The sequence below is a fragment of the Falco rusticolus genome, chromosome 1 (assembly GCF_015220075.1).
Source record: "Falco rusticolus isolate bFalRus1 chromosome 1, bFalRus1.pri, whole genome shotgun sequence".
Classification (NCBI taxonomy): Eukaryota; Metazoa; Chordata; class Aves; order Falconiformes; family Falconidae; genus Falco; species Falco rusticolus.
In genome coordinates this window covers 30,447,198-30,458,123 of record NC_051187.1, presented here as the reverse complement: position 1 = coordinate 30,458,123, position 10,926 = coordinate 30,447,198, and the positions used below count along the sequence as shown (strand labels likewise).

Sequence of the window (10,926 nt, the reverse complement as noted above, 5' to 3'; positions counted from 1 at the left end):
TTGGATATCGCTGTAATAGCGCTTGTGGTGGAATGTCACTGCGCGTGCGGAAGCGCGGGGTGAGCGCCTGAGGGGCCGTGAGGCGGGGCGGGCCGTCATGGCGGAGCCCGCCCTCCCCGTTGCCATGGCGCTGCCATGGCGCTGCAAGATGGCGGCCGGGAGGCAGCCGGCCCCGCGGCGCGGCCCACCATAGGCACCATGGCGGCTGCTTTGCTCGGGGCGCTGGTGCTGCTGCTGCTGGCGGCACTATGTCCCGGGCAGCGGGCTTGGGACCCCGGTGGGTGGAGGGCGGCTGGGGACCGCGGTGAATTGGCGGCCGGCGGGTGGGCGAGGCGCTGAGGGAAGGGCCGAAATGGCGGCCGGCGGCGCGGGGAGGGGGGGCCGGCCTGCGGCGGGACGTGAGGGGATGCCCTGGGGAGCTGGGAGGTCGGGGACCTCCGCTGCCCTGCCCTGACCCGAAGGTGCAGGGCCTGGAGCTGGCTGCCATTGTTTTGCGCGGGGGGAGCCCCGAGGGGAGAGGGGCAGCTGCGGCTGTTGGACCTAGCCGCTGGGGTGGCGCCTGCCAAGGGAATGCCAGTGGCATTCCCGGCCTGGGGCTCTGAACTGGGAGCTGCCCGCGTGGGAGGGCAGTGGGCTGCGATGGCCACACCGCAGGTAGCGGTACACACCGATGCACGGCTGCAAGAAATGTAAAAGTGAAAACTGAAGTCTGCAAAAATTGCTAAATACGGGGTTGCGTAGCCTGCATGGGCCGGGACATGCTGCAGCCGCCTGCCTTCGTGTTACTCTGCTGCATTCTTACTTGGCAAATGTAAACCTCCACTATAGAAAGCAGCGATGGTCCCACTGCTCTAGCACTTTGCTAGAACATAAATACAATACTAGGCATCACTAGGTATTTTTGTATTATTTGAGAGAATTTAAAGTATAGGAGTCTAGCCCAAGTGTAAGACTTAAATATGTCTTACAGATGTTACCTTTTTCAGTTACTGTGCATAAAGACTTGTTTCTCTCTCTCATTTTTTTCTTCTTTTTCAGTCTTTCAGCCTTCATTTATCCATATGTCAGGGCCCAGTGTCAGTTTGTTTTTTCTTGGAAGTTCTTCAGGAGTTAATTTTTCTATAATTTTAAGCCCTGTAGATGAAGAGACAGGTAAGAACACTTCACTTCTCCTCCCCGCCCCCCCCAATAATATGTAAATAAATATATTTAAATTAATAATATTTTTGGACACTAAAATTACTGGAGAAATGGCAATGCACTTCATTTAGTGCTTTAATAGTTACTGAAGCAGCAGCTCCAAAGGACTTCTGCTGATTAAACCCTTAGTCCTCTGTTCCCTCATCGGCTGGGCCTGAGGGTGTGCCAACTTGAAGGCCCAAGAGGAATTTAAATGTACTTCTTACTTTCCAGCCTTCTCTAAATGACAGCAGAATACTTCTTACATTTTTATTTTGATATAGGAAGATTGCAACTTGCAAATTGCAGTGGAAGTAAAAGAGCTGGTGATTGGAATTTGAATGTAACACCTGGTATGGTATGTAAAATACTGATCCTTCCCTAAAATGGGAAGGATTGAACTGTCATATATTGAGGGCTAATGAAATACTAGCAAAACATTAATGTACTAACAACCTAGTTTGATGTTTTGCCCTTGCCTTTTTTCCTTGACATAACCCTTCGTGTGGATGCCCTTGCTGGCGTTTGCTAGGGTGCAGCTTTGACACTGGTTCCTTCTCCTCCTCCTCCCCCAGAACTGCCTGGATTTCCTGGCTGGCTGTAACATTTGAGACTGTTTCAGATCTGCTGAAAAAAGCTAATAGAAATAAAAAGAGTAGTGGTTTTATACAGCATGAGTTCTAGAACATCTATATTTATTACACTTGCCTTCAGTGTTATGTTGTACATAATTCCTTGGGGGGTTTATCAAGTCTGCAGTCATTCCAGTTTTCAACAGAAGGTAGCTGAAAAAACTGAAATTCACTTTCCAATATTTGGTTTTTTCTTCGGAATTGTGCATGTGCTTTCTGAGGTAACTTAATCTGTGTGCATGCCTTAAAAAGTTCTGTGTACAGTTCATATCCTCACTGTATTTGTGTATCGCAGTAGCAGACCCTTTGCCATTCCATTCTCAAGAAACTTCTGGTTTTATATAGGAAGAATATAATTGTGTTGTAGTGCTGACGAAACACAGTGGTACTGAAACTTCTTTTTCAGAAGCTGATGGGTGGTATAAATAAGAGTAATTTAATACAAGCTGTCAAACTGTGTTTTGCATTTTTTCAGAATGCTTCCAAAGTGACTGTAAGCTTGAGGAGAAATCTGCAGTTGTGTTTGCCGAATGCCACTGACTGCTGCACAACACCTCTCTGTGTGGTTGAAACGCTCCAGATTTTAGCTTGTCGTGATTCAGTGATGTTGGCACGTCTCCTGATTCAAGCTGAAATATATGCCAACTCTTCCTTTACAGGAAATGTGTCAGGTAAGTGTTTAGATACACTAAAGAAGAAATGGCATTTTGGCTCTTCTTTTTCCTCTAGATATGAAAAAATAAAAATTGGATTTGGGCAGCAATAAGAGATACTGAATAATCATTGATGGAATTGAACAAAAGGTTTGTGCACAGTCGGAATAAATTGCAATGTGCATGGTCTCTTTATTTGGATTGCAGTCCATTTCATCTGATTTGGTCTTTTTTTTTAAATTCTTTTACAGAAAATGCAACTATCATCCCAAACCAGGTGTTTCAGCCCTTGGGCTCTTGTCCCTGTGACTTGACAGCTGGAGCTTGTGACGTTCGTTGTTGCTGTGATCCGGTACTTATTTCGTATTAAACTTTGATTAAGTGTTTTCAAAATTTCTAGGCTCTTTCTGTTGTCTGGGGGGAAGAGAGAGGTAGTGAATGCTTCAGACTAGATGGGACTAGAGGGCTTGTTTGGATTTTCCAGTATTTCTAATAGTAAGTATGACCTATCTCTACAAAATTAGTTTGATTTACCGGTTAAGTATGGCTATAGTGCCTGTAGTAATGCAATTACTGTACTAAAAAGTGACCATTCTTTTCCCTTTCAGGAATGTACACCGGACTTGAAGCAGTTATTCAATGAATCGTGTTTCACTGGAGTGTTTGGTGGGGATGTAAACCCACCTTTTGATCAGCTGTGCTCTTCTCAGTCAATGGAATACACCCCGGACTGGTTTCCCTTCCTTTGTGTACAGTCTTCTCTTAACAATACACCGTTTCTTGGGTACTTTTATCATGGGTCTATGTAAGTCTAATGAAAATTTATTTTCTCAATGCATACATTAAGCATGCTGCCAAAAATGTGACCTGTTTTTATAATGAAAGTTATTTTGAAATTTGAATTTTAGGGTGTGAACTTTAAATGTAAATGGAGAATTGTCATTGGAACTATATGAGAACATGGGACATAAAGCAAATGTATAATTATTTGTGTGAGGTAGAGAGTAAAGAACTGTTTTATTTTTAAACTTGTTTGCAGTTCTACACCCAAAGTTCCTTCATTTAAGATCCCATTACAAACTTCTTCTGTGAAACTTTTCACTGGTTACAGACAAGGAGATCCAATTATGACAGAAGAAAATGAGTATTTTACTGTTCCCCAGGTAATCACTTTGTGTTTATGAGCTTTTGGTGCCTCTTGGTTTGTTTGATACTCTCTGTGTATCACACTCCTTATGGCTTTGTAATCAAATTCTGCAACTTGCTGTTGTGAAGTGGTGGAATATATTTTTCAAACACACACACGCACACACAAATAAAAAGGCTAGCACAAAATCATTGTTAAAATCATAAAAATGTAATGTCAATCATTATCCTTCCTGATCCCCTGCCCATCCCCCCAAATGGTAATGTCTTAATTATTTCAAGAGGTAAAAGCAAGCTTGGCATCCAAGTTAATAGATCGACTTACTGTATTTCAGTATTTTTTTGGCTTACCTGCTGCATTACTGAGCGCTGTAGTTGGTTTTCCCTTTGAATCTTAGTCATCTAGTTGTACTTTTTTCAAGTTCCTTTTGCATTTTAGAGAGACTTGTTATTTATAATTATTTTGACAAATCAGGATGAAGCCATACTGTACAGTGAAACTACTTTTAAAGCTGTGCTTTTTAAATTTTAACCTCTCTTTTGCTACAGATTGAGGTATTCTCATAACATCAGCTTGCTTGTTTGTGAAAGTGTCATACATGGCTGTAGTACACACTTGTAGCGTTTCGCTAACGGTCTTCAAATAAAAAGCAAGGGGCTAGAGGAGGGTCTGAAACACTTATTTCTGTTGAACCCCTGCAGCGGTCCATGGCTGGACAGTGTGTTGGAAATGCCCCTGTAGCCTATCTCCAGAACTTTGATGTCAGATGCCTTACCGATCTGGCCTCTTACAAGGAAGGACTGCCCCATGACGTGAGGATAAACAGTGGTATTGGAGGTATGCTGCACAAACCTGAACAGCAACGTGGTTTATGTTTCTCAGAGCTGCTAGAACAGAATGAACTTGGGGGCTGTTGACATAGAGGCTATGTGTAATACCTTTGTTATATGGTGGCTGTAGTTCAGCATTTGGGGGTGTGCTATTCCTATTTCTGATGACCTTCCAGCATGTGTCCCACTATTTCCAAAGATTTAGGATGTAAGAAATAGTGGGATTTGCCTTTGTTTCCCATTTATCTGTTTCTGGTGGCTCACACTGGTTGTGGCTACACATGACAGGAGAGCATCTCTCCCACTGTTTTCAGACTGGTGCAGAACCCTTTTTCTGTCAAAAGGGTGCAGTATCATCATTTTAAAATTAGTGAGAAGTGGTTACTTTCTGCATTACAAAAGCATATACTTATGAAGTGTCATTCTGGAGTTTGAGATAATATGATTACTAGCATGAAGATAATTTATTTTACGCTCTGTAATTGTTTAATTTTGCTCATCTATATTACTGTTGTAAGACCCAGAGGTAACTAGCTATGCTTTCAAAATACATAAACGGTTTGGTCCTTTACCAAAATTAATTTTCTAAATAATTTCCTACTCAATTTTCATAACAACAGGGATTATACCTTGGATGTGAAAACAGTATGTCTGTCTCTCTTATTCAGGATTACTGCAGTGTTTGTTTTTCATTCTCAGACTTCATCCAACAAAATGTCACCTATAGGACCATCACTGACATGAGCAAATTCATCACTGAAAGTGGTATGTCTCTTCCACTTAATAAATATATTTCTTACCTAACCTGGACTGTAAGTAGGTTATTTTGATGCCTCAAATGTGTACCTGCTATAATTCTGAGGAGGGATCTTGTATGTTATCTAATACTCAAAAAGTAAATTGGCTTACTACAAAGCAGAAAGTAATTAAATGACCCCAACTTCATTTAAAGTTGGTCGAGAAACTGGGTCCCTTAGCTTACATTACAAGCAGCTTTTGAGAAGAAAAAAACAATAATAAAAATACAGATACAAAGAATGCTTTAAAAATTCTCCAGGATGAGCGTGGAAGTGGGAGGGACAGAATGTAGGCATATGTGTATGTCTCTGTTTTTTAAGCTCTCGTGGCTTTTTAAGGGTCTTTCTCAGCCAATGAAGCAGTTACTTGATGCAGAACAGTGGTTCCCAGTCAGTGGGAAGATAATGCAGCACAAAAGAAAGTAATACTAGCTAATGTGTTTTTCTGGGCAGTGATGGCTCCCTGGAAGGGATGAGATGAAAGCAGAGGGAATCCTGAGTCCAGAGATGTGCATCAACTGGTGATGAAAAGTGCAGTGCTGTGTTTTTCTGTTGAGGTTTAGCTGCAAAGGGACATGGCACTGTTGATGTTAAAATATTAATAAGCTAAGGGACCAACTATACTGTTGCGCTGTCTTAATGAGATAGGATGTAAACAGTAAAATAAAATTCTCAAAAAGATCAATGTGACAATTTCCAGAATTTTGCCAGAGATTTTCAATGAGTTCTTTTTCAGCTACAGTAATGTAACTTTCAAGTCAGCGGTGCTTTTCATTATAGCCTTTTTTGTCTTCTTCTTCTGCCAGAAAGCCGTCATAATGCTGAGGTTCTGTGTCAAAACGTAACTTTTGCAGAGCATTATATGTTCATTTGGAAAGATGAGAACATAGAACAAGTAAATGTCACAGTCTTCCTTGGAATTTTATGTGATGGAGGTATAATGAAATTTCTTCTATGATTTTTGATTTATTTGTTTTTCTTCAGCATGGAAATTCTATGATAGAATTTCTTATTTAAAAAGAATTTCCCCTGGACTCTGGAAAGAAAATTTTTGGGGCTGCTTTCCATTAATTTAATATTATTTTGAATCTTCTGTTACTTACAAAGGATGGAAGATTGTATCCTACATAGAGAATACTTTTTGTTAATTTACAGCATACTTTATGCTAATTTACTTATTTAAAGTAAAGTTGTATTGTTTTCTTTTACCAGAAACACTGACACAGAGATTCACAGTCAAATTTCTAAGTGTAAAGGGTACTAATGCAGCAGAACAGTTTGAGAATCCAGGTATGAATACTTCATTGTGCCTCTTAAAAATGAAAAGAAAAAAATTTTGTACTGCACAGATTATTATCAGTGACTATGTTTTATATCTCTTTCATAGTTCTTTTTGTTGCCGGCCCCCACCTTCCTGTCTTAATGCACTGCCAGTTATAACAGCAGCAATTGGTTCTTAGGCTTTTGTTGTACAGATATTGATTATTTAAAGTGAGGGTATTCCTATGGTAATGGAAATGTCTGTTCATTTACTTCAAGATTGATGGCATTTATTACGAAAACAATGCTAATGCTTACAGATTCTTGCACAGTGTTCACAATTTACCCTTCTATGTTTAGGTTATCAAGTTGGAAAACCAGTGAGAGCTGCAAATATGAATGCTTCTGATACTTTTGGAAGCCTAAACATTTGGCAGCCAGGTACTGGCTTGTGAGGTTGCAACTTCAACTGTAGTTAATGCTAAAATGTTGGGGTTTCATTTGTTTGTTTGTTTACATATTTTAGCTAAGAATCTCTGCCAGATTTTGCTTTTCTAGACTATTCCCTAGCCTTTGTTCAAACTTCAGTAAGTCTACCCCTAATGCTTTCTTGGAAAATTTAAGTTGAATAGGCTTGTGTCTGTTTTTACATTATAACACTTGGTTTTTGCATTCTAATGTTTAACATTTTGGCACAAAATTGAAAGCTGGGGATTGAAAGGTTGATATAGGAAAGTTCAAGTAAGATGTTTTCATTGTGTAGTTGGCAGAAGTTTATGTACATCGGCAACTTATACACCAGTTTTATTTGGACTCGATTCATTCTCCGGGTGCATTCTAGAAGTTGGTATTAATGAAGATTGCAGCCTTTTAAGGTGAGCTACGTATGTTGACTTGTTTTTCCCTGCATCCTTCTTGTTGCTTGTTACATGATGCCTACAAGTGCTTACTCTCAGCAATGTTACGCTGTTTTTAAATGCCTGTATGCATTTCAGCTTTCTGTGGTTGATAAGTCTCGCATTTTTTTAAAAGGGAAATTATAAGAATGGTTTCACTTGGATCTCCCTGTATTCACATGAGGATTATGTTGGCCTGGAATGCTTTGCCATTTCTTCCCTTCAACAGATAACTCAATAGTGCGAGTTTGGTTTTGTTGAGTGATAACTTTCAGAGGAAACTGACCTTATGATGTAATAATATTGCAACCCAGAGTGGCAGACAGTACAGATTTACTTTTTGTGTGATCTTACATTGTTATGTTGCAGAGGAAATGTGACTGAGAAATTGAATTCATTAATACAAGCTACTCACATTGGAAGGAGGGACAATTCAAGTTACAGTAATCTAAATGACTGGGTGGAAATTATACGTAAGTGAGGTTTGTGTTGTTTATAGTCTAAATATGCCCATACGATGAATAGAGCATTTCAAGATAAAACCAAAATGTATTTTCAAATGCCTGAAGATCTGTGTGTCTGGATCCATCCACCCATATGTGTACACACACGTATATATCTTAATATGTATATGAATACTGCACTACTGTATTTTACTGTCAGCCTGTACACATATGACTTGGTATTTTAGTTCTCTGCTGATAAAGTACTCCTTTATGTGTATTTTATATAGAGAAAACATTTTTTTCCCCTGTGTGACAGTTACCAGTATTTCACTGGATTATGACAATAATATAATGTTTTCCATAATATTTCCATTTAAATAACTCTGTTCTCTTCCATAGGTCTTGATCCATTTAATTCTGATACCAACATGAGCACTGGACACTTAAAAGGCATTTGTCCAGATATTCCTGCAAATCTGAATATTCGCATAATCTTTGCTGATGTGGGGGCAGTACAAGGGATTCCCCAGCAAGAGATTCTTGCTGTGCAGATCAGGTAGAGAGAGTTGTGTCTCTGGCTATCTGGCAAATGTTTCCTTTTGAGACTTGTTTACTTAACATATCCAGATTAAGTTTTACGAACAAACATGTTATTTTGTTATTTCTGATTTTACATGCCTTTTATTTGTGCAACCCAAGTTCCTTTGATCACAGCCATCTTAGCCTTTCTCCCTCTGAAATTAAAATAATTTAAAAAATGTAATGATTAAAAGTAGGTAATCTTTCGACTTCCCTAAAACACTAAATAAAATCTATGGTAGTAGGCATACGCAGAGCATTCCATCAGAAGAATGTTTTAATTTATCGTCACGTGGTGGAAGGGAAGCAACAACATTGTCCTGTGTTTGGCTTACCTCAATCTAGAGCTCTTCTTGAGAGCTCTGGTAAATGCTTTATTCTTCCCTGAAACAGGGAATTGTCATTTTGCAAACACTTTCTCCCTCCCTTTCCCCAAGTCAATCCCAGTCAAAGAAATGGGATTCTGTTCCATTTTACCTCATTTACAGGCTTTGCAAGTTCTCCCCCATATAAGTGTTGAAAATCCAGAGATCATCAGCCTCCTCCTAAATTCAGTATATTTTGTCCTTTCATGGTTATGTTTAGGCTCCAAATTTCCATTTACAGCCCTCAAGTAATAGTTACGTATATTCTTAACAGTTACTCAACAGTCATATGGCAATTCCAGTGCGGGCTTATCTGTGAAAACAGCATCAGCTTTCTTCCCATCACTGCTTCTGTTCAGTTTCTTAAAGTGCCAGCTCAGCCACCCATTCCAGTGACAAGGTAATTTTTGTAAAAACACTGATACTTCACATTATGTTAAGTAGATGTAATGTGAGTAGTACTGATCAAAAGGTTGCTTTGGTGGAGTACGGAGCAAGAAGGCCTGGTGGAAAGATTTATTGAATAACAATTCTGTTAGCAACAATATTCCCCAGTAACATGAGGAACATGAAGTAAATTACCCTGCAAAGCCATCATTTTGTTTTAGCAGATAAGCTTCTGTGTTGTGTACCTGAGTGAGGCTCCCAAATTATCCGTGGTCTGAAAATGTTCATCACAAAATGACAAAAACTGACAGAAATGGAGTAGAGGCGGGGCTCCTGTTTTTATTGGAGAAAAAACTGAGTACCAAGAAGCATGTGGTTTAGTTTTGTTCTTTTTCCTGTAACCTGGACACATTTTTGCTCAGTTTTTTTCCCCTTGTGCTGGTGTTATGTTACTGTAGTCAATAAAGCTGTTTTCTTGGTTTGTGTGTCCCCCCCCCAGATTTCAGCATAATTATACAGAATTTGACTGCAATCGAAATGATGTCTGCTGGCCACAACTTTTTTATCCATTGACACGATTTTACACAGGTAAAAATAATAAGCAGTGTGGAATGCCCTGAAGTGGTCATATTTCTTTGAAACATAATTAGATGTGTAGAGTTTAGTCCAAAAGAATGCTTTGTAGTAGAGAATTAAAATCTCTTTTTTAGAAAACATGGTCCAGAAAGTCCGTTTAATTTTTTCCTTGAGAATGCATTAATTTCTTAGTTAGACTAGTGGAAAAAATAATTCCCAGGAGTGCTTTCTGGATAAGCTTGAAATTTTGTATCTGTTTGGCAGAGGTTCATTTTCACTCCCCTGTGGAGTTTGGAGTCAGGTAAGCTTTCTAAGGAAAAGGAGAATGTATCGCTTGATGACACCATTCTGTTTCCACTTCTTACTGTAATTGTTGCATTGTCAGTGTGTCATTGCCCTTGAAGGGTGGAAGGAGAGTTTCTCACTTTGCCAGTAGGTGGGTTTTCAGTCAGCCCACGAGTTCCAGTAAAAAATTGCCATATTGGTAAACCAGTTAATTTTTAAATTTTCTCTGTGTAAAACTGTGGTGGAATATGTTTCATGGGAGGCTCTGTAGATCAAATGTCTGGCATTTTAAAGGGCATCAAGGCACCTGGACTCTGTTCTGGTAGCTGTACGGACAGAGGCAACTATCTGTTGTTTATTACCTGCACAGCTTCAGGGACTAAAGTTACAGAAAGCAGGAAGTTTTATTATAAGTATGAAGCATCTTACTTCCTTGCTTTGTACTGCATTATTTTGTTCAGGTTATGTATATGCTTTAATCTGTATCTTTTAAGTTGTTGTCTAAACTAAAATTGAGCTCTCATATGCTTATACTTTTTTCCCCCTTTTCTTTTTTTTTGCAGGAGAACCATATTCCCAGTGTCTTGCTAAAGGCCTGTCATTGGCATTTCTTGTTTTACTTGCAGCAATTATGAGTAACCCTTGGTTTTCTAAATTATGGAATAGTTCCTTGGTTTAAAAATGTTGATGTAAAGAGAACCACTTTTGTTAATATTTCAAGTACTTTGGGGTAAAATTTACGGATTTTGTAGAGATTTATACAGACATTTGAATACATAAAATGAATGCTTTTACGGTATATGGAAAATAGTTGTGTTATTTAAAACAAGAAGTAGTAGAATTATTTTGAAGCGCTACGCTCCGTGACTGGAGCAGGAAGAGCACAGCTGGCTT

At 39.3% G+C, this 10,926-nt stretch overlaps 1 protein-coding gene across 1 annotated transcript; it reads left to right on the top strand.

The window, feature by feature from the left end:
• The first annotated feature begins 98 nt into the window (after nucleotides 1-98).
• On the top strand, nucleotides 99-10,833 carry TCTN2 (tectonic family member 2). The gene is made up of 18 exons (XM_037375355.1): nucleotides 99-277; nucleotides 1,039-1,152; nucleotides 1,464-1,537; nucleotides 2,287-2,482; nucleotides 2,716-2,816; nucleotides 3,073-3,269; nucleotides 3,504-3,627; nucleotides 4,313-4,448; nucleotides 5,141-5,206; nucleotides 6,045-6,173; nucleotides 6,451-6,528; nucleotides 6,859-6,939; nucleotides 7,262-7,373; nucleotides 7,764-7,867; nucleotides 8,240-8,396; nucleotides 9,059-9,184; nucleotides 9,671-9,759; nucleotides 10,596-10,833. The coding sequence occupies exons 1-18, from the start codon at nucleotides 136-138 to the stop codon at nucleotides 10,709-10,711; spliced, it is 2,142 nt and encodes a 713-aa protein (XP_037231252.1). The 5' UTR covers nucleotides 99-135; the 3' UTR covers nucleotides 10,712-10,833.
• The last annotated feature ends 93 nt before the right edge of the window (nucleotides 10,834-10,926 follow it).